We start from the raw sequence: 23602 nt of genomic DNA, 5'->3' as shown, positions 1-23602 counted from the left end.
TTTGTAACCTCGTTAAGCGTACAGTGCCCATGGCAGGAGGGCATGTCCCAGGGCTGCAGAGGCAAAGCAGCCCTCATTGACCCATGAGTGCTTCCAAAAAGTAAGTGTGAAAGCTTAGATACTGCAATCACAAAAGCTCCGCTTTACCCAGCTTCCCTTCTTTCCCTCCAGCTACCTTTTTTCCTAGGTGTTTCTTCAATTTTAAATCAGTGTTTTGACTTCACGAGGGTTGTTTCTGTGATGGATGACCATATCTGCAGTGTCCAGAAGGCTCTTAGCATCCACTTGTGAGTACCTACAAAGGCAAAGTGTGATGAACTGCACTTACAGGAGACATGTATCTCTCTGTGGCCAACAGCCCACCGAGATTCTCTTTCTTAACCATCTTTTCACGAGCAAAATTTAATTGCTTGCTTTTCGAAACTTGGCTCTGCTAATTTGGGGTGTGTTTTTTTTGACTGCCCATGCACAGAGTGGTGTCTCTTCATCCCAACAATGCATATTTTTTCCTCTTCCCTTCGCCTGACTTGCTTTGTGAATCCCAAATCCAATCTCCCACAACATCCTTTATAGACAACTTTAAGAAAATAAACTTTCCTGCATTCTTGCTGGGCTCATTGAAAGTCACTTTTTGTTTTTTTTTCCCCTTGCATTTGAAGCCTGAGCCCATTTCATTTAGGAAGAATAACTCTAATTTCTAATTTTTTAAATGTTTTCCTAATCAGAAGTGCTGTATGAGAAGAGCCATCGCATTTTAAATAATTGATGGCTACTTTATTGAGTTGTCAGCACTAATTCATCCTCCTTTTGAAGTGCTTGGATGTTCAAAGGAGTAATCCTTTTACAACATGCTCATTTTTTGAAGAAAAGTTCATTTTTATAATTACTTTTTTTTTTTTTTCCACCGTGGAGTGTAATTGTAGCCGTGCTGTGAGGGGGAGGGATGAAGTACCTTCCAGCTCATGCAGGCTCTAAAATGCCTTTATTACTACTTTTGCTGCTAATTTCTCTGCCTCCTTCCTTTTGCAGAGCTTTAATTATACCTGTTTTAAAAGTGCATTTTGAAATATGACACCTAGTTCTCATAGAGAACAAAAGAAAGATTAATCTATTGTTAAAAGGAAAGGTAGAAAGCTATTTTTTTTTCTTCAAGGGCCACCCCTCCCTGACAAGCCCCATTCAGTGGGAGGACCGCAGAGAAGTAGCTGTGATTTTGAAGGAAGGGACTTGTCAACAGGAGAGCTGAAAACCGAAAAACAGATGCACGGATGCTGTGATCAGAGCATTCCCTCTTGCACAGCGGGTTTCCCCTCCTTCCCTCTGCCGGCAGAGGGAAAGGTTTTTGTGAGAGCATATAAACTTTGCTAGCAGTTTAAAGGTTAATAGCACTCTAACTTACATCTGAAAGAACTGAGGGAAGAGGGAAAATTAAAAATTTCCCCTCCTAGAACTAATCTGTAAATAGACCCTTTCTTTTCCAAAACAAATAATAGTATTTTTGCATACAAACAAAGCAGAATGGTATTTTTTTTATTTTATTTTTATTTTTTTATGGTAAATGATCTGCTTTTGTGCTGTGATTTTTACCTTACAGAGGGCAAAAGCTCTTCCCTTGTGTTACCCACTGGGCTGCTCCATCAAGCTGCTGGGTGGTGCCACCTTCTGCAGCCCCCGTTGTGGTCATTGTGGGCTCGATCCAGGGCTCGCTGGGAAATTTCAACTATTATTCCTGGCTCTTCTAAGTAAAGCATTTGGGGACTTTGTGCCTCTCTAAGGTAAACTGGTACATGGAGAGAAAATAGAGTAAAACGATATAACTCTATGGGAGAGCCCCGCCACGGGCTGTGTTCTATTTTAATTAATTAGGTGCTGATTATAGCTGCTGGAAAAGGTAAAGATGAGAGAAAATTGAAGAGCATTGAATTGTGTGAAGATGGAATCCCAGATTCTGATCTCAGCTGACCTTGAAGTCAATGGAGTTGCACTGGATTTCTTCCAGCACAAGTGAGATGAGATCTATCCCATTAACTCGAAATAATGTCCGAAGTCAGTCATTTTAAACGTTAAAGGACAAGAAAAGATACAGTCATTCAGCTGCATCTGACTCCCATTTGTGTGAATAGCGTCAGCCTCAATAACAGGCTTGAAGATGAAGCAAACCAAACATTTCGGGCCACCAAAGACGCTCTGATTGTTGCAAAAGGCTTCTAGCAAAAAGGCGCTGAGATTTCTCTGCTTAACGGTCTATTTTCTCCTTGAAGAGTTACATCAGAAAGTGTTTTAAGGGCAGCTTGGTGACAGGTTGAACACCCCTTTTTGGTATTAACATGTCATTTCGTATTTAATTCCTGCTATGTTGTTTTCCACTGCACTTTGGTGGAAACAACGCAATTCCAAATTTCTGCAGCAGCTCCCCGTCCTGGGTCCAGCCACTGTGATATTTCCATCCACGACAGGGGAAACCTGCTCACCCTCAACTAAAAATGTCACTTCAGTTTTCCCTGCTTTATTGCACAGATGTACCTGCTTTCTACTCCATTTGTCCCCAAATCACTGCAGTAGTTTCTCTGGAATGAATGATGACTGACAACATTTGTCTGTATTTCTTCCAGTTGAAAGACAGCTGGGAAAAAACAAACCTTTTGTCAAAAGGAAGACTTAGCTTGCAGTACCTGGACGGTCATCCAGCACATTTTGGAGGTGACCACAAATTAGAAAATATTCTTAATCACCTTTTTTGTGGTTAGAAACTTCCAAGTAGTGAAGGTTGACCTGTTTGCCTGGAGGTTTAGCTGCAAAAACGCACACGAGCTAGGGCATTAGTGCTCACACCTAGGTGCTAGTCAATCACTGACCTGAAAATAAAGCTATATGTGTCTTGGGTCTTCCTGGAGTACTTGAAGAACTCTACCTAGGGACAATTTGTGCCACTGTTTTTGCTGCTGGGTACAACAGAGCAAAAAGAGTCTGCAGACTATCAGGGCACGGTGATGGGTTCCGATGGGTGGTGTATTAAAATGGTGCCATGGTGTAATGGCTGCATCTGCAGGCTTGTAGGGTTGTAGGTTCAGGAGAAATGTTTTGAAAGCCCCACTCCCAGATTAGCAGAGGTGATCTAATCACAGATCTAATCAAAACAAAGTCATACCTGAAAGATAATTCTTTGGCCTTTGCCTGCCTCTTTATCTAAAGCCCTTTTTATCATTCCCAGGTTCAAGGGAGCAGCCAACGCTCACCAATTATTTTGCGCCTTGGATTTCTGCTGGGTTAGAAATGATGTTTTTACATTTGTATTCATTCCTTTCAATATTGCTGGGGATTTGGGGATTTTGAGTTGATTCTTAGTTCTTCCTAACGAATTTGTGTACAAGATGTGCTTGTTTTCTGGCTTGTAAAAGGCAAAGGGTGAAATAATCACAACCAGCAGCAGTTTGCATAGGAGCAGCCAGAACATCATCCAAATTTTGGCTGTAGAGCTCAGCCAGAGCTCGAGGAAAAGTGGCAAAGCAAATTTCTTTCAGTAGGGGAGGTTGAGTGGTTGAATTTCCTTATTTTTGCAGGTAGGAAAATTTACAACCTAACAGGGGCACGGGTGTTGGAAGGGTGCCTGAAAGAGCCCTAAGTTTGTGCTGGTGCAGCCTCACCTCGAGCATTGCGTGCAGTTTTGGGTACCACAATATAAGAAGGGCATGAAATGATTAGAGAGTGTCCAAAGGAAGTCTACGAAGATGGGGAAGAGTCTAGAGGGGAAGACGTGTGAGGAGGAAGGTATGTTTGATTAACCCAAAGACAGTGACCAGCAGAGCTGTCAGTATGCCCAGGGCTTCCTAAATATTGCCTCTTCAAATCAGTGGAGCACATTGCATTTCTGAAGTGTCCCTGCTCAGAGCAGCACCAAATGCTTCTGGTCCATTAGGAAGAATTTTATAAATCATCTCCATCTTCTTATGAATCATCTCCATAACCACTGGAGGTGGAATGGGGCTCACAGCAAGCGCCATGCCACAGAGACTCTTCCCAACTATCCAAAAAAAAAAGAACAAACCCAAAAACCAGAAAGGAAAAGCGAGAAGAGGTTAAGATTAAGCATCTGATGCTCTGAAAGCAGGAACGTGGTAGATGAGGGAGGAATATCCATGACAAATGGACTCAAGCAAGCAGGATGTACCCACTGTTGAGTGGAAACCAACAAGTAGCTGGAGGGTATCGGGGCTGACTTCAGTCTTCTAGGTTCTTAAAAGTAATTTGGCAACACTTGCATGGTTTGTCAAGCCAACAAAATCTCATTTAATTGAAATGAATTGCCTGTGTGTCCGTAAATGCTTACTGAAGTTTCTGTATCATAGCCTCTAAGCGGTAACACGGCCTGAGCATCTCTTAATTGCATTCAGCGTTGCATTTCACAGCTGGGCTGAGGAGCAGCCAGAAACGCTGCTTTCCATCAAGTCAGGTATCAAGCGAGGGGGAAGAAGTCCTCCTGCTAATTTTTTACATTAATAATTCACCGCAGCCGTAGCACTGGAGATACAAGGAAGAGCCGGCTGAAGTTTGGAACAGGAGTGAGACACTTTCCGAATCAAAATGTTGATTTGACAGTGAGCTAATGCGAAGAGTTTAACACGGGAGCTGATATGCTCAAGCAGATCCATTTGGGTGTCTGGGAAGATGTGAGCTTCACAAATAAACTCAATTTTTGATATAATGGGAATAAGAGCTCTCAAGCATTAGACAATCCAGCCTTAAAGAGAGGAAGGCATTTATCAGCACCTTCAATTCTGTTTTTCTGAATGTTGCTCCCAGCCTGACATGTTTTCATCAGCATTAAAAAGAAAAAAAAAAAAAAGGAAATTGCCCTAATGGAGCCAAGAAAGCACAAATTCCTGGATAATCTGCAGCTCTCTAAGTTAGTGCTCTTACTCCTTTATACTTAAATCAGAAGGGAAAAGCTTTGGGCATGGCTCACATGACGATGCCAGACCTGCAGCAGCACACAGCCCTCAAAAATGGTTTGAAATACACAAGGAATCATAAAATCATAGAATATCCTGAGTTGGAAAGGACCCCCAAGGATCATCGAGTCCACCTCCTGGCTCCACACAGGACCACCTAAACATTAAACCACGTCTGAGAGCATCATCCAAATGCTGCTTGAACACCGGCAGGCTTGGTGCCTGTGCACATATATACACATATCTATATATTTTATAATATATCAAACCCCAAACTCCCTCTTATGGCATTTCTGTGTGGGTATCGGCTTGTGTTTTTTTTCTTTTAAATGCGTTTCCACCCTGTGTCATTTTGCACCGATCCATATTTAAGTAATGAGAGGTTGTTTTCCCTCTGATGAGGAAAATTATTTTAAATGTTTTTCTTCCACTAGATGAGCAAGTGTTGAAATTGATGTAATGAAATAATGACAGGGGAGCATCTCCCCAGGAGCTTACTGTGGTGGTGAAAAACATGCTCCTTGGCAGACTTTGGGGTTTCCTTCTGCATTTATTCCCCGTGCACTTATTCTTTTGCTTTGCTCTTAGAGATGTCCATGCCCATGGCACAGGGGTGGAATTAGATGGGCTCCGAGGTCCCTTCCAACCCAAACCCTTCTATGATTTTAAGATGAGGATGGCTTGGTTGGCTAGTGGGGGCTTTTCCATTCATAAATTGATTTATTTTGCACATTCATCTCTTTTAAGAGGCTACTAAAACTCAGCTCTGGGTCCACGTTGGGAGATAACCTTCTCTTTTTATGCTGAACTCCGGAGAAATGGAAGGAAACTCTGGAAACAGCCAGTCGAAAAGTTCATATCAGCAGAGGCGAGGAGCAGGTATTTACAGAGCAGCTTGACAGCTCTGTTTGTCATACAGGCTTGGGCCAGAATCCGCTCGTCTGATATTTTTTGGTTTGTCTGGGGAAGGGAGTTTGATTTTTGATTTATTTTGTTTTGTTTTTTTCTGATCTGATGTAAGATGCTGACTTTGAGTTGCTGGGAAAAAAAGGAGCTGGTTTTCTTCCCGTTGATATTCTGATGGCCCCATGGAGCTACTCTTGTAGAGGAAGTCTGATGTGGAAAAAAAAAAATGTGGCTGAACTTTGTGGAACTACCCTTACCTCTTTGCTTTTGGATATTCCCACCCACAGGTGAGGAGTTGAGTCGATAGGGAGGAATACAGGGACATTTCCTGAGACAGGTAGGAGCGGAGAAGGACGTTATTTGGGAGCTGACAGCCTTCTGCTGGTTGGCTTTCAGTGGGAACATCAGCTCCATAACGTGCCTTTAGCTGTCCAACTCCTTCTCCCTGCCTCTTCTCCCACCTTGCTGACCATATCAGGCAACAATTCAATCCACATCTCTTTGCTGGAGCCATATCCTTACAATAATTAAACACAAAGATCATTTATCATGATCATTAGTTCATGCCCCCAAATTATTTTTCATTTAATTACATAATAAAGCATTTACGTTTAGGAGAAGTCCATTTTAAGCACCTTTATTATGGTAAAAGTAGCAGTCATGCCACAGTTTGAAGTATTTTTCCCATTTGTGATCCATTCTCTTCGATCAGATAACTGTCCATATCTGCTCTCTCTTAGCGTTTCTATCAATTTATGATCGCGTGAAGCCTCCAGCTTTCTTCCTGGTTTATTTCTGTGTACCATGCTCTCACGAAAGGAAAATGAAAATAGAAAGAGCAGAGAAACTTGAATACTGTAATTGCTTTTTGAACCCACTTTGGGGAGCTGCTGCAGGAACAAAAGGCAAGAACATTTTAAAATATGTTTAGGTTATTAGAACATTTTAAAATGTTTATTGCAGAAAAATGCTCAGATACCTTTTCTGACGTTTTCTGATGTAGATATATCCTTGGCACACCAAATTATTACATGGATGGTGGGAATATTTAGGCAGGGCCGGTGGAAATTGGTCAATAAAAGCATGCTTTCCTCCGACCCTTTTGAGACCTTTCGTGTCCTTTGCTGTAAATGGATTAGCACCATTTTTCTTGGTTGACTTTTATAAATTGGTTCTGTGCAAGATAGGTGGGGTCACAACACAGCGAAACCCTCGCTTTCTTTATTCAGAGTTTGTTCTGGGATTTTCCTTAGCAAAGGAGGTCTGCGAAGACAAATATCAGGATTTGTCCTGCTTCCAGCATTCGTGGGCAGCTTTGTTTAATGGCAATAAACAGGTTTAAAGATTGGGGTTTTGGGTTAGGGGAGAGAGTGGAAGGGGTTGTATATTTGTGCAAGGGGTGGATTACAGCCCAGGTCATGGTTGTCCCATCTGAGACTTCCCTATGATAAGGACATCCCAGGGATGACTCGAAAACTTGCATGTTGAAAGTTTTTCCCCCAAAAAAATAGAGATTTTAAGCAAAAGTAAACTTTCTAATCCTGCAAGAGATGTCTACTTTGGGGGGTCATTAAATAACAAATTCAGAAATCCACCAGCAGAACGTACTGGTGGTGGCTGGGGCTTGATGCTGGACCCTGGAAAGGGCAAGCCAGGGAAGATACAGAGCTTCAAGACTGAATTGATATCTGCTGGGACAGCTTAAGACTCAAATAATCGAAGATCTGTACATGCCAAGCAAACGTTTGCTCAAAGCATGCCTGTAAGTATTATTTTTGTGAGAGCTTGCATCCATATTCATTTAACGCAAGGATAATGAGATTTCTGTGTCTCCTATACATCCTTCACGTTTAAGTCAAACATGTCAGAAAAAGAAGATTGAATGCATTGTAGTTAATGTGGCTACATTTTGGGTAACCACACAACTGCCGAGCGGGGCTTTCAGACTCATGTCATTCTGAGTGATTATTATTTAATGTATTTATTAACATGGAGATGAAATTTCTGCGCAGCTGTTGGAAAACATTTTATGGAACCGTTAACGCCGGGGTTTGTGTGAGATGAGGTAGTGAGGTAATGTTTTGTTTTCGGTTCTTCTGATTTTTATTAGAAACAAACTTGAAAAAAAAAAGAGCTGTGGGTTCTGTTTGCATCTGTCAAGAAAGAATGTTCCTGTGCTGCACAGTTCAAATAACACATCCAGAGGAAAAGCCAGGGGGTCTCGCTGGAGGTAGGACGACCTCTGGGCTCCAAGGGGGACGCAGTGTCATAGGATCCTACAATCATTAGGGTTGGAAGAGCCCTCCAAGATAATCTGGTCCAATCATGTCCCTACCACTAATGTCACCCACTAAACCATGTCCCCAAGCACCACGTCCAACCTACACATCCAATGAAGGTTTCAGGGCAGATTCACAGGTAGGTGAGGTGCCCCCAGATCGTGCTGCTTGGTGGAGTGGAGGAGATTGCTCAGCCATCTGATTTTAGTGGACAACCTCCACTCTTAGAGCTCATGAAGATCTTGAGAAGGTCCACGCTCCCCTGTGGCACTGCTGGGAGCATGACACAGCTCCTCAGAAGACCAGGGCTGCCGTATATCCCATCCCGGGGGTGGTCAAATCAGTGTCCTGCTCACTCTTCCTCGGCCTCTGAACTTTTAAGAGGTGATTTTTGGCTTCTGTCCCCATTGCTTGAGCAGCAGGTGAGTCTGTATTGCAAACATGGTGCAGTCAAGATCCGGGGACTTGGTATCCCTCCTGATATTGTCTGAGCTTTCACTTTTTTTCCAGAGGTAGCCATTTGGGGAACATAAGAGCAGTGATAAGGAGATTTACCCAATCTTCCTTGCCATCTTGGAATGGTCAACAAGAAATACTATTGATCCTACCAGGAAAAAAAAAATAGACTGGGGAGAATCTGAGAATCTCTCCTATTCATTAGGCTTCATCACGGCCTGTGATAGTTCAGCTCCATCCCTAACTGCTGCATGCAATATCCTTTCCAAATCACATTAAGTCTGACAGCTCTGGATTGCCTTGATAGATGTGGAAACGCTCGGCCCCGTAGTGCAAGCTGCCGGCACGTGGGCCTCGCTGATACCTCCTGTCACCAAATCTAATGGTGTGCTCTCGTGGAAGTGAATCCTAAGCTCTCATTACACGTCAAATTAAAACTATCTGCTTTTTTCAGTTTTGAATCGATGGTAATTAGCGTCCAGCAAGGTGGGCAGCAGGTCTGAGGGCTGCATTTTAGAAGCACAGCTCTGGGAGGGACCTCGTGGGTCAGGAAGTCCTGTGCCTGCCATCGGCTACACAGCATCGTGCAACCACTTCTCATAAACGTACTGAGTCTGTCTTCAACGTAGTGTTGCTTTAGTCCTTTGCCATCTGGTTTCTAGCCCAAAAGGCTACTGAATATGGTCCTGAGCTGGATGAGCGGTGTTACCTGGATTAATTACTGCTTTCTCGCTGCCTCCAAGGGGGTCTGAGGACCATTTAACATTTCTGGGCCTCTGTTTTCTCACCTATGAAATCGAATTGAGGGAATTCCATTCAGAGGCATTATCAAGCCACTTCCATCAGCCTGCTTTGTGCTTCTTGGATGGAGGACGTGTAAACGCAGAATAACTCCGTGTTGCAGTAATGCATCTCCCCTTTTAAGCATTTGATAACAAAAAAAAAAAAACCTCTTCTCCCTCCACAAATTCTCCTATTTTTGCCTGGTGGCACTCCCCACGTATCTGAGTGCCTCTTGCCCCGTACAAACTCCCACGTGTCAGATTCCCATGGGTTTTCACCAGTCTCCTCCTCTCCCATCCCAGTTCCAAAACCCTCCCAGTGCTCCAGCACCCTTGATGCCATGTTCCCCATCAGGCCAGGCCGTGGCTTTCATGAGAAAAACATTCCTCTTACGTAGGAATGGAACAAAAATAAAGAAATGAGCATTAACTGAGGTGCTTCAATTCGCTCCTTCGAGGTGGATGCGAGGCAGATATTCTGCCACGAATTGCAGCAAGGTCTTGATGCCGCAGACAAATTTCCCCTCCGCAATCCCTGCGATCCAAACGCCTCCCCCAGAGGCAGGAGGACGGCACGAGCGATCTCGAGTGCCACCTGGCTTCCCGATAAAGCTCGCATCTCCTCCACTTCGCTCGTCGGGGATCTGGCTCCTCGCAGCAGCACGGCACTGCCAGAGAGATCTTTGCAAATATGACAACACTGGAGAGACAAATTATCTCCGTTCGGAGCTAATTTCTGTTTCCCAGCAGGGCTCCGCCGTGACCCCGCTGGGCTTGGAAATGCCGCTGTTTGGTTAATAGATGAATGTTTTGTGGATGACTGTATCTGTGCTCTGCTGGTGCCAAGTTTGGCTTCCTCTGCTCCCTCGCCTTCTCACTCGCAGCCAACATCGCGAGGCCTAAATGGATTTATTCACAGGACAATAACTTGACTGTCATTAGCGCGGGGAAAATAACGTATGAGCAAGCGATGAAACAAAATGCTCATTCTCTGCCATCCATAACTGCCTGGGAGGTCTCTTAAAGACGTACTGTAGGGAGCCATCTGCTCGGAGGGGAGATGGGGCTGTCAGGAAATGATGCACAAGTTGGAGATGGGAAGGGAAGATCTATAGTATCATCCAGACCATTTGCTGAGCAGGACTGCTCATTACTGCTCTGCCCGCGCCGGCTGGGAATTGAACAATGGCATCTCGGCTGTTATTAGACATCTCTCATAATGAGCTGACCCACTGGGTCTTTCCTTTCCCAATTGGATCTTTTTTTTTTTTATTTCCTTTGAGAATGGGATTTTGGGGGAGAAGGCGATGACTTTTTCAGTGCCCTCGTGCTGCATTTTGGAAGCAGGGTGTTGCGGTTGCGCCGCGCTCACGGTTTCTTTGCCGTGATGGAAATCCTGAGTTATGAGCAGAGAGCTACCAAACTGCTGGGTAGTTCATTTAACTCATTTTGTTCCTTGCAGGGAGTACAAATATTCATCACATAGCGTGGAAAACCGTGAACCACAACTGAACACTTTTGTTTCTTTGAGTTTGGGATTTATTACCGGTCTCTGGGCAGAGCGTGATAAAATACCCTAAGAGTATAGCTGAAGTCTTGTCACCCTGGGTTTTGTGGCTGTGGAAGGGTGAAGGTGGATGAAATAAGAGTTCCCCAGACATGTGTAATTCAGGGTTTATCTACAGGAGCGTTTCTCACCCTATCACATTTGACTTTATGACACCTGGCAAACAACCTATACCTAACACCAATACTTGCTGCAGAGCCTGGCCCCCAGCCAGACCTTGTTTTCTCTTGGAAGGTGTTGAGATGAGCTCTACCAAAGGTTTTCCTTTTCCATCACTCTCCACGCAAACAGGACGGTGAAATTTGCTGCCGTGGTGGTAGCTCTGCCCTGTCCTTGTGAGATTCCCTGCAAATATCCGAGCACTCCCATTTCTTCGTGCTGTCTTAACCCGGTGCAGCCAACCGCTCCCACTGAAGGTGGTCAATCAGAAAAGGGAAGTGCTTGGCAAAATGATGGCAGTTCCCAAATTCCTCGCAGTTTTCCAGAAAAAAATGGTAGTCTGGGTTTCCATCCTTACACCAATGCTTGGAAGCATCCTGCTTGAGAAATGCACCCCCGCATGGACCCATCACCGCGTGGGGTCTGAGAAAAGGCAAGTAGCTGCGTTCGTGCAGGAGAAAACTGTTCCAGTAGTGGTTTAATCCTTCACCCAAGTCTCATTGCAATTTCTGCCTCTCTGTGCACGATTCGAGGGCTGGTGGTGTCTCTTCTTCCATCTCCTGAGCAGAAGAGTTTGTCCGAGTGGATTCTCCAGGGTTTTGAAGTGGTCGCTCACTTGTGATGAAGGCAGCATTAATGCAAACCGTTGGGTACTTGGAGCTGCTCGTAGTCTCCATGCATGAGAAATTTCGAAATAATCCTTTGGAGACGTCCAGGGCCAGCTCTGTGATCTCCTTAGTCTTTGATGTGTAGAACACGGGGCTTAATTTATTGAATGAATCACAAGTGATGCCGTCAAGTGCAGCGTGCGGGTTTTCTCCTCTCCGGGCTTTTTGGGCAGAGGGCTTAAAGCTGCAGCTTCCCTTGGACTGAGGTGCTGTGCCAGGGCAGCCTGTGCCACCCTGAAATGGTCAAATCAAACCCCAGGACTAAATGCAGCAGCTTAACAAAGGGAATAAATGAACATTTAGAGCTATTAATGCCCCTGCTTCCTTTTGCAGGAGAGGAGACAACTGATCCTTTTGTAGTTTCCATCTTGGGAAGCTGTGCAAGAAAGGTGAGGTTTTATAAAACTAAGGTTTCACAAAACTGAGGACATTTTGATTCTTTTTTTCATCTTTCTTGTCCTGGAGAGCCTGGTGATTAGAGCCTTGGACACTAAGACATTGAAGTTTGAGTCCTTCTGCTAACCAAATGGCATAGGAGAAACATTTTACTCCTTCCTGTTGGTTTCCTAACCACCGAGAAAAGCAGAGGCCAGTTTTGTCTATAAATGTTTCAGCACTGCTCAGTTCTAGAGGAATAGTGAAAAAGATCACGATTTCACCCATACTATGGGGGAAACCAAAATTAGAAACACCCAAATGTTGGGAGCGTTTTGGAATATTTGAGATTTCTCTTCTTTAATCTCTAATTCCACCACTTACAAGACAGTCATCTACAGATTAAAGCCAAACCATTGTTTAGGGGAAAAAAGGGAGTTTTTTCTTACAAGTTGAGCATGCTTAGACAAGCTGGGTTGGTCTACTGCTTTTTATAACAGCTCTGCAAAAAAGGAAGCGCGTACAATCCCTGTGGTTTAGCCGCTTTTATTTTTCATCTCTGCTGCCTTACAAAGTCAAACCGCAGAAAACAATGCAATAATTTTAACTGTCAATTTTAATATACTTCTGGATGTCTCGCTAGGAATTTAATCTGTTGTATGGAGATGCTGCACCCTCCTGTAGGACTTCTGCCTTCTCCCGAGTTCCCCAGAGGAATATATCAGGAAAAAAGTGGGAACATGTTCAGAAATACAGCGTTCCTAATCTAATTAATTGTAGATGGATAATGAAGAGGAAGAGACTGTAGACAGAAACATGAAATGAAGTGCTCCGGGGTTGAGGTTTGACTCACCTGTGTCTTTCGGGACCCACCCTATATTGGGCGTTACCTTCTAGAAACCCGCTGGTGACATCGGTCTTGTCACCCTGTGATGTCACTTAGCCCTACAAACGAGGCTTTTTGACACTTGCTCTGAAATCTGACAGATGGTCTTGTAAGGTCAGTGAGATGGCCTCAGTCTGGTCCCAGAAGCTCCCCCTGGGCTAGCAGTTTGAGCTCATCTCATAGAGCTGCTAAGTGTATTTTTTTGGCCATTTTCTTTCTAGCCATCCCCCACACTTTGCATTTTCATCAGCTCTCATTGAATTTAAATTACAGCTGTGCTCTGTACAGGTAGGTTTTTGTATTGATGTCCATGTGCACAGCATAAATCCAGGGCCACAGCATCTTTCTGGGGCTCAGTCCTGCTTCACCATTCCCCTTTTTCCTAATTTCTGTTTCTGCATCAGGCAGGCTGCCCTTGCTGCGGTCACTGTGCAGGGACATCTTCACATGGGGCATGCACACACCCCTCCTCTCCAGCCAGAAAGTTTTCACGGATAAGAGCACTTTTAATCTTCGGGCTCCAAGATTGAAAAAAAAAGAGACCTCAGAGCACATAGAGTATTCATAAAAATAATACGGATGGCTCTTTTTCTCCAAACTGGACTAACCGTGTGAAAACGTTTATTTAAAAACGAGGTTCACTCTGCTTCCAGAATTGATGCCCTGCTTCTGAGCATCATTAATTTCCCGGTCCGTGTTCAATTTGTGTCGTGCTGCAGGCTGCTAATGATGTTCTAGAGCGGCTATCACAAAGGAGAAGGAAACCTGCCGCTCAGTGCATGGGAAATAAATCGCCACCTTGCCACAAGATTACCTGTAATTGGGAGAGTCGTGTGAAATCCTAAGAGCCACTTCTGGGAATATTCGGGGGGGGGGCTGAAAATGTCAGGGACCGGCTTTTGAGCTCCTGCCGTACAATCCCAGCTCAAAATAGCCGAATGTTATTCCTTCCCGTTGCAGCCTTGCACAAATGTCTATTGATTAATAAAGGAAGAGCATGGTCTGTGCCTGGCACTTTTGAGTGATAAACAGTTATGCAGCAGTAAAGAGGGTATATTAAAGGGTAAGAGCTAATGACTTTTCTTGTGTGTGTAACACATTAAAACCAGCGTGAAGCTCCAGCTATTTTATCAAGCCGCTAATGTCCCTGACAACATTCACTTGGTGGGAGTGAATGAATGGAAATCCATTTAGAGAAGTAAATTAAAATACCTTAAAAAATGTCTTTAATAATAGCGGCAGAACTCAGCAGGACCAGAGAAGTGAGAGATACAAAAGACCTATTAAGTTATCCAGTCCATCTCCCTGCCAAGGCAGCACTATTCCTTATTATGCAGTCACTGCTGCATCGTTCGGTGCAGATTTCAACGTCTCAAGTGCCGGGGGCTCTGATGGGAGGGTAATCTAGAGGCTGGAAGATCAGACTGTCACAAAACTCCCGTGTGCAGCCTCGTTTTTCCTTCTCTGCTCGTCTCCCGTGCCACGCACAGGTGCGCAATGGGACTAAATGGAAGAAAATCCATTTTGGAGCTTTAACTTCTGTCTTTCCTGCCCGTGACGGTGCTGAGCCAGCAGGATGCTCGCTGCTGGGGATGCCCGTGTGTCTGAGGACTATTGCAAGACGTCTCCTCAAGGGATGCTCAGATCACTCAGATTTGTCACAGAGGTGACAGCCACCCCGGCGGGGGGAGCTCGGTGGCTTCTGATGGAGCTGCTCCATCTTCAGTGCCATGCCGCCCACCTCCTGGGCATTGGCTAAGAGCTGACGTGCCAAAACTTTCTGTTTCATGGGGAATTTTGGAGATTTTTAATAGGGGGGGTTATTTATTTGTAAGCATACCTTGGGCATCTTTTCCTATGGGATTTATTTGAGCTCCAAATCGGAATAAATGCGTCTGATTTCCAGCATAATCAGCCCTAGAAGCTCGCCCCGTAATTTCTGCATCGAGTCCATAACTCCTCTTTGCAAGTAGCTTACCTTGTAGAAAAGCACCTGTGCTTGATTTAGAGCCTCGCAGAGGTGGAGAATCCAGCAGAGGCAATCGCAAGCTGTTCGAGTGCTTAATTACCTGCGCTGTTAAAAAACACGGAGTGCACTTCAGCTGCTATCTGCTGGATCTTGTTACGGCTTTTTGTGCTGGTCTAAAAGACTTAAATAAAATAAATAAGGAGCTTGAAAAAAATCTCCTAATGTTATAGGCGTTTGGGAGGTGAAAAAAGGGGTTTTCTCCTCTTTTTGTGCACAGGTCTCAACAGAAGTGATAAAAAGCTTTTCCTAGGGAGTTACCTGCTCACATCTTTCTGTCTCAGTGGCAGCAAAATTGTTTTCTGGGGAGGAAAATGAGCTGTTGTCTCCTGTGTGAAGGTCAGCATGCAGCGGTCACTAAGGATTGGGAAGAGTTGAACTGCAGCCCAGATGGGAAGTCTTCATCCTACAGGATGTGAAAAAGCAGATGGTGGCTGATCCTGAGCTGAGTTGCTGTAAGACTTGGTTTAAGGGGCTTGTTTTAATCCAGAATCAGGGAAATCTTACAAACACAGCTTCTCCTTGCTCTGAAGTGCGACCTGGAGCAGAAATCTCTCTCAAATTTGGGCAAAGAGCAGTAGAGAAAATCTCATCCAGAAATTCCTACAGTCCCAGTGGCTCCTCCTCAGCTTTCTCCAGCTTTGGCCTCACGTACTACAGAAATGACACGTGAGAAAGAAAAGACTGGGGGCTTTTGTTCAAGTTACAGGATCTATGATTATCACATACCCTTTTTTTTTAAATTGTTGCAGAGCATAGTTTGAAAATACTCCTGGCAAACTCCTCTTGTGGTGCTTTAAATAGCTGTGATTCATTGGGTATTTACCGGGCTTCAGCAGGGCTGGCTGCAGCTCGTGTTAACGTGGTGTAGAATAGGGACTCGTGTGTTTAAATCCCGTGCTCTGTGAAATCCTAAATAATGAATATAGCGGTTAGAGGAAGAAAACAATTCTTCTGCATGGGCAAAGGTAGCACAGTAATAAGCAGATTTTACGGTACGTGTTTTCTGTTGTTTTTTTTTAAAAAAAAAAATGTGTGTTTTGCTCTTCATCAATATTCTAGTTCACTGGAGCAAATGTTTTCTGCATCACACAGTTCCAGGTAAATAAGAGATACCCAAGACCTTGTTGGTGCACTCACGTGGCTGCTGCTGCAACACTTTTAATGCTAAGAGGGAAACACGGAGTATGATGGGCTCCTGTTAGCATCTGTGCTGTGGAGGCACTCAGGACTTCTCCGAATAAAGCCCGTAAAATGAAAAATATCACCTGCAGAGAAACAGGCAGAGATGTAGCATAAAAAAAAAAATAAAAAATCCCTCCGAGTTAGGAGCATTTGGGAAGCAAAGTTGCAGAAGGATGTGGTATAACCATAGTAACGGGCAAGATTCTGCAGAACTGATACTGGAATAATGAATTTTGCTGAAAAAAAAATAAAATAAAAATGCTGGATGAGAAAAGCAGGCTATCAGATTTGGAGACCGTAAAAAGAGTTTTGCATTTAAACATGTATTTGAATTGATACATACTAAAAACCCCAGCCCTTTGTAAACCCGGCGTGTACCGCAGCAGCAAACAAATTGCAAAGCCCCCTTATCACTCAGTGTGAAATAACCACTAATCAGTAAAACGGGCAATTTAGACTATCATCTTCCCTCTTTTAGCTAAAAAAAAAAAAAAAAAGGTTGGTTCAGGGTTTGGTGTTGCTTTTTTTTTCCTGTTGTACTGAGGGTAGCTCCATGGATGTAGGGGTGCGGGTTGGTGCCACGAAGCGGGGACAGAGCTGGGGCAGTTTCCTCGGCCAGATTGTCCCAGATTTCCAAATAACCAAGACAATTTCCAGGTTCTCTCGGGTATTTTTCAGACATCAGGTAGGTTTAAGCTGGCATCTTACAGCAGTACTCAGGGCAGACTGGGTCCCCAGCTCCTGCGTTTCATTTTACAATGATTTCCATCTCCAGGTCTGCCCCACCGACACGTAGCATCACCAGTCGTAGTCGTTGGCTTTTTGGTTTATCTGTTAAACTGCCAGAATTTGGGCAAAGGGAACGAAGCCATTTGTGGTTTTATCTCCATCTCCCATCACCGTTCATTGTGCTGGCAGCACTTGATATTTCCCAGCTCCCGAGAGCCCCTCCAGGTATTTCTGCATCTCGCCCAGTTCCTGGGGCTCTCCCCCTTCCCAGTCCACACCAGTACAGCAAAGCCCCTGCTGGGGGGGTCACCACAGAGCTCCCTTTCACCCGCCCGCAGGGTGACAAAGCGTTATTAATTGACAACAGAGGAAGCAAATTGCATCTGGCAGCCTGACGCTGCCGAGCATCACGGGTCACAGCCCGCGGGAGGCGGCCCCGCAGGTGGGGGGCACGGCACAGTAAGATCAAAATAAATAATACGAAATAAAATAATACGAAATAAAATAATATGAAATAAAATAAAATAATAAAATGAACTTAAAAATAAAATAAAATAATAAAATAATAAATAAATAATAAAATGAAATGAAATGAAATGAAATGAAATGAAATAAAATAAAATAAAATAAAATAAAATAAAATAAAATAAAATAAAATAAAATAAAATAAAATAATGATGCTAATAGGTGTCATAAAATTAAGCCTAGATCCTAGACCCTGGATTTCAGGTATTTGGGGAACTGTGCGTCTTGATGCAGAATCCTGTATACCAAGCCAAAATGTAAGAGCCCATCGAGCTTAGCTCTCTCTCCACAACCCCTGTTATGTGCTGGAGACGCTTTATTGCACCTGATGGCATTATGCTGGTGTGGTACTGGGCCTCCCAGTATAAAAGAGACAGGGATGTACTGGAAGGAGCCCCATTCCGGCCTGGCAGCAGATCAGATGCAGCTGCTGAGCAGAAAGTCAATGGAAGAAATCAAGAAATCCCAGGTGGGACTGGTGGGAGCTCTTCACCTGAGCCTGCCCTGCTGCCAGTGCTTGCCTTGGGAAACGAGGACGAGCGAAGTTACGAGAAAAGAAGCTGAAATACGCCCTTGCTGGATGCTGTTTCTTCATGGGCTCGGTTAAAGAGGAGGAATTTCCCTGCATGTGGCTTCCTTTGACACACACCATGCAGTGGTGATGGCACCGAGGCTCCTGAGCTGGGGCAAACAAGCAGCCAAACATCCACAGGTCCAACAAAGAAGCAACACCAACCTTCTAGCAGGAAAGGAAACACCCCAGGGTGTCTCCTTCTCACCCCAAGGAGACCTCAATCCCAAGCACCCCGCTTCGGAGTGCAGCCCCCACCTCCTGGGGCCATATGAAGAACCAGAGCCTCCGTGACCCTCCTGGCTGATGGCACAGCATACGGCACCCGAGACAGGTGAGGTTGCTTCGAGAAGAACAGATCCGTATGGAGGATGTTTTCCTGCTGGGACAAGCATAGGCTTCCTCCCCCCGACGTGTAGATTTCTATATTTTCAGCTCTTCCCCGATGAATAGTGCCCCCAGCGTGGGTCATTGGAGCCCCCTGCTGAGCACATCTCAGTACCAGCAAAGAAGGATGAATAATGTTTTGGAAAAACGAACTGAATGATTTTGGGGGCAGCTGAGAAGCTGTGATTTGAAAAAAGGCAAGAAAATATACAAATAAACGTCACGTGTCAAGGCAGCAGTGTGAGATTTAGCCACCAGTATGTTTTGGAAGGGGTCCCAAACCCAGAGCTGGGGTCAGCGCTGAGGTTGAAGAGGTTTGCAAAGCTTTTGTCTCTCCTGTTCTGCCTTTAATTACAGCTGTGCTCCGTATAGCACTTCTTAAATTGTGGGGTGTCAGCTATATTCCAGCCTAAAAATTAGATGAGGCTCTATTTATTTTTTCCTTTCAGGCAGCCACATCCTGCACTCATCTGGTGCCTTCCTCTGCCAAGACATCTCAAGGAGATTTAAGTGATGGGCAATAATACACTCATCACCAACAACCTTTACAGTGCCAAGGTCTCTTCCTCCATCTGCTGCGTTTTCAAGAGCCCATCACATGCTGAAGACGTCCCTACCCGGGGAGATTCCCATCTTCACCTTTCTTCCCCCAAGAAGTTGAAGAGTTTGCAAGTGAATGTGCAAGCGAGAAGCTGCAATTTCTGCAGAAAAAAAATACTCGGGGTGAAGATTGTTCCTCTAATCGAGCGCTCATTGCCAAAAAGTCAGAGAAAACAAAATGATAGGTTGAAAATTTATTTTTTGTGTAGGCTTGGCCTGTTGCTTGAACTTTTTCTGTGTGTTGGGGACTCACTAATCCCTGTTCTGTTGTGCCGTGCGCCTCTGCAGCCGCCACAGGGACCCTTGGAGACCCCAGCTGCGTCGTGCCATCGGGTGCCCTCTTTCTGTAGAGAAATTTGGTCATTTTTAAAACATAAGTGGGGTTGCACAAGTTATAAAGGTGAGGGAGAGTTTCAGCAGTGAGGAACCTGGGCTTGGGGAACGAAGCAAATTTGATTTTCAAGAGAAGGGGGCTGTGGGAACAGAAAAGGAAATCCCACGACCTGTTGTTGTTGTTTGGGTTTTTTTGTATTTTTTTCTGCCCCATCTGTCAAACACAGGGATAATACCTCTGGGGCTGCTTATTCTTCTCCATCATTTGGGGCTGGGGAAAGCAGTACGGTCAGAGCGTAAATTATACGTGCCCTGGAGCTCCTTTGCATTATCTGAAGCTTCGGCACAACTGAGAGTAAGGGCTGTATCAAGGAGCAGTGATAAATGTTTGCAAAATACATTAAAGATAAAACCCACGGTGTTAATAACGACCGGTGCTATGCTGTTTTATCATATTACATTGACAGCAGCTAATGGACAGGAGGTCGTCGGAAGGAATTTCTTTTTTATTTTTAGTAGCTGTGAGAAGACCCCTTTGAAACCTTCACCCCGATGTGCTGGAGGAGTAATGAATCACAGCCTCGGCGTGATGTTAGGATTCAGCACCACGCCGTGTTTTCAGGCGCGAGGCGATGAATATTGTTCGGCGGACGCGTTGCCTTGTTAGTGTGGGTTTTTTTGAAAGGGTTCATTGAAGTGTCTTGCCATAAAATTATGCTTTGATCAGATCCATTTGCCGTTAATGAATCCAGATGGGTTAGCGGCAACTGGATTGTAACTCTCTGATAATACACGCGCTGCCTTTCATTTCCTCGCGCCGAGTTTTAGAAGATCCTGCGCCGGCCCAGCTAACGAGTCCAGCTGTATTAACATGGCCTAATGCATCCTAATACACAGCATCCCCAGGGACACATGCAGATGTGTCAGGATTGCTTTGGAAAAGGTTAAAATGTTAGAGAAAAAACAGCCTATATGTATCTAGTACAGCCTTCTTTCATATGGTAATTGTCCTTTTTTTTTTTTTTTTTAAGTCATGCAAGTAGCTTAGTCTTCTCATTAAATCAAAAGACCTTCTTCTAAAATCAAGATATTGACAGGAGCTTAGCTCTGATTTTAATGTTGTAGAGAGGAGAAAGTAAGTGGGAGAAGCTCTGTGGAAGCCAGCAGTAGCCTCCCTTTTAACGTATGGTCTTTGGGTTTGTAAATTGTTGTTTTCTTGGATATTGAGTTATGAAATGAAATAGAAATGGGGCAGGTTGAGAGCAGCTTTGATTCCTCTTCATGTGGTTGCGTGTCCCAGGCATGAAGTTCACTGCGATGGGAGGACACAAGGAAGGATGGATCCTTCCCCTAATAGAGAGCAGGTAATGGCATGGGTCTCCGAAAAGCCCACCCGTCTCTCACCAGTAAAATACCAGTGGAAAACAAAATGATTATCCACACAAAGAGGCAAATCATTGCTTTTGGTTTCCAGGTTGCTACACAAGTTAGGAACTTCAGGGTTTTCTTCTTCCCTGTGTAATTTCCCTACGTAACTGCCCCACTGTAAAGGGTCAAGATCAGCCCCAGAAGGAGACGGTTGGATTTGGACCGACAAGGCAAATTCTTTATTTCCCACGTGTGCAGTCAGAGATTTCTTGTGACTTTTGGAAGCGGGTTGGAGAGCCACCTTGTCCTCTGCCAAGAGACAAACGTGGCCGTGGGAGCACATTTAAACCCATTTTGGTGCAAAGTGAGTTCCTTTTACAGAATCCCCTTGCACTGAAGGCGTAATTATGCCCTAGTGGATCCGATTGATCTAATTTCCCCAAATTAACACGTAATTTTCACACCTCACTTCCCAACCCAACCTACATGGTTTAGGGTTTCCTCTCAAGGGAAAGGAGCCAGATCAATGTCTCATTTTAGTGAGATTTGGGTGAATTCTTAAAAGGCTTCTCTTACCCTCACTGGGGTCAGCTCAGTGTCCCGGCACGCTGGTGGCCAAGCAGTGGGGATGGAGGCACCTCTGGGACCATCTGCCCTGTGGACCTCCCTTCAAGTATTTATGGACATGGATAAGATCCCTCAGAGCCTCCTCTTCTCCAGCTCCAGCTCTCTCAGCCCTTCCTCGTGGCAGAGGTGCTCCAGGCCCTTCAGCATCTTGGTGGGCTCTTTCTAGTACGCCCAGGTCTCTCTTGTACTGGGTTCTTGTCCAGTTCATTTGCTCATGATGACCCCAGGTTGCAAATCGTTTAGGGTTGGTTGGCCTGACCCATGGGCATCCAGTCCAGGGTGGGATTGAATTTGTTTTAAACCACAGCTAATCGTAGTAACAGGAGAAGCAGCATAGACACAAACAGAGGTGGCTGTGCCAAAATACATTTTTCCTTGGACAAAACAATCCCGAAGTGTTGCTAGTTGTGATACGAAAGGTCAATGGTTTGCTTAGGAGCAAGTTAATGCAATGTGAGGGTGACCAAAGAGGAATTCCCTCCTCCAAGTGCAGTGGAGAGCCAAAGATGTCTCAGGCACAGCATGGTTGGTGACTGAGCCTTCATTTAACCCCCCCTGCTGCCCTCATGCTAAGGAATAATCCGTGCTCTGACTGAGGATGAGGTCTGCAGATGTGGTTTTTTTTTTTACCAAATCAGGGCCAGGTAGCGGAGCAAAATCAATTCCTGTCACTCACGGGGAACTCTGGAGGAGCAGGATTATGGAGCAGGGCGATGCTGCCGCGCTTTAATCTGGAAATCAATACAGAGAAGGAAGTTGGGCTTGTGGGGATATTGCAGTGACTGTGATTTCGGTTTTGATGAGATTTTGCTCTGCAAACAACTGAGTCACTAACTCCTCTTCACAGCCTGATTAATACAGAGAAAAAGCTAAAATCAGCCTTGATGCAGCTCTCTGGAAGTCCCTGGAGTACTCCCGGTATAGCTGGAGTCCAGAGTTTCTCAAATGAAGCACGGCTCCCAGATGCTTCAGTCTCCTTCTTTGCCTTTGTGCGTAGCTCAGGAGCAGCCCTCTGTTGTGCTGAGCCTGATATTAATACAATAGGTGTCATTCTGGGACTTTGATAACCTCCCTTCGTGATTGTTTAGAGAAACAAAATCAAATACAGCAGGCAGGTCACCTCGGGGTGCCTCAGAAATCCCCAAATTCATACAGGGTGCTGTAAATCCAGGATGCTATCAGATGCACAGTACCTCCTTCTTCTGCAGGCTGTCAAAAGTGCCTCATCCATAGGCTGGGGAGGAGCATTTTCGGTTTGCAGCTTTGCCCTGTTGTTCCCGTGATCATAATAACACCGCTTGTCATAACAAAAGGATTGCAAGGTGCTACTTAACCCTCGGCCTCAGCAGCGAGCTTGTCCCCAGCACGTACAGTTCATACAAATGTGAGCCGTGGGTGTAACCCCTAGTCGTTAGGATGCGATCAGGGAGTCCAGAATTACTGGTCAGGCTGAAAGGCTCAGTGTTGGAAAGCCCAAGCAGAGCCCAGCGAAGCTGCGAGTACCTGGTTCCTCTAAAAATCACACGTCTGAATTTTGAGGCTTCACCTGGTGAATAAAAGACCCAGAGAACTGCACCGGTCCTGAGCCACTGGCTCAAAAAGCCAATCTCTCCCAGACCCAATATTCAAAGCCCTAAGCCATCCCTCTCCCTTGGTTTCTGCTTTTTCCTCTTCTGTTCTGCTTTCCATCACTTAGTGACACGGGCGGTTCCAGCATCTGCTCGGCGTCAGGGAGAATCAGCTGTACGGTTGCATCTGTGACACTAATTAACACAACACGAGGCAGCTGAAATTAAGATATCCGTTTAACCTCTATTCACGCTCGTACTTGCCTTTCTCTTCCAGAGCACGGTGATCGTGGAGAAGACTGTCCAAGACCTGATGAACCTGATGCATGACCTGAGCGCCTATTCGGATCAGTTCCTCAACATGGTGTGTGTGAAGCTCCAGGAGTACAAGGACACCTGCACCCTCGCCTACAGGTATGGGCAGGATTGGAGGTACTGCCCTCGTGGTTTTGCTGCTTGACATGAGTACAAAGGATCTACTTCTGGAAATATCTCTGCTGGGACACTCAGGAATAGGTTTTTATAGGTGGGGGGAAAATCTGAAATAGGAAGTTGTAGGAAGAGTCTTGGTTTCCCAGGGACTTTTGGCACACCACGCTGTGGTTTAGGCTTTTTAAATGTGGATGAGAGTGGAAGAGTGCTTAGAAACCACACAG

At 45.0% G+C, this 23602-nt stretch overlaps 1 protein-coding gene across 3 annotated transcripts in view; it reads left to right on the top strand.

The window, feature by feature from the left end:
- Positions 1 to 23602, top strand: part of EXOC4 (exocyst complex component 4) — a 365485-nt gene that overhangs the window by 276983 nt on the left and 64900 nt on the right. For all 3 annotated transcript variants that reach the window (XM_072041021.1, XM_072040965.1, XM_072040993.1), the window contains exon 12: positions 23224 to 23360. In XM_072041021.1, the coding sequence (XP_071897122.1) occupies positions 23224 to 23360 (137 nt within the window). The remainder of the gene's footprint in view (positions 1 to 23223; positions 23361 to 23602) is intronic.

This window comes from Anas platyrhynchos, chromosome 1 (genome assembly GCF_047663525.1).
Source record: "Anas platyrhynchos isolate ZD024472 breed Pekin duck chromosome 1, IASCAAS_PekinDuck_T2T, whole genome shotgun sequence".
NCBI lineage: Eukaryota > Metazoa > Chordata > Aves > Anseriformes > Anatidae > Anas > Anas platyrhynchos.
The sequence above is the reverse complement of the archived record's forward strand: the minus strand, read 5'-3'. Positions and strand labels throughout refer to the sequence as shown.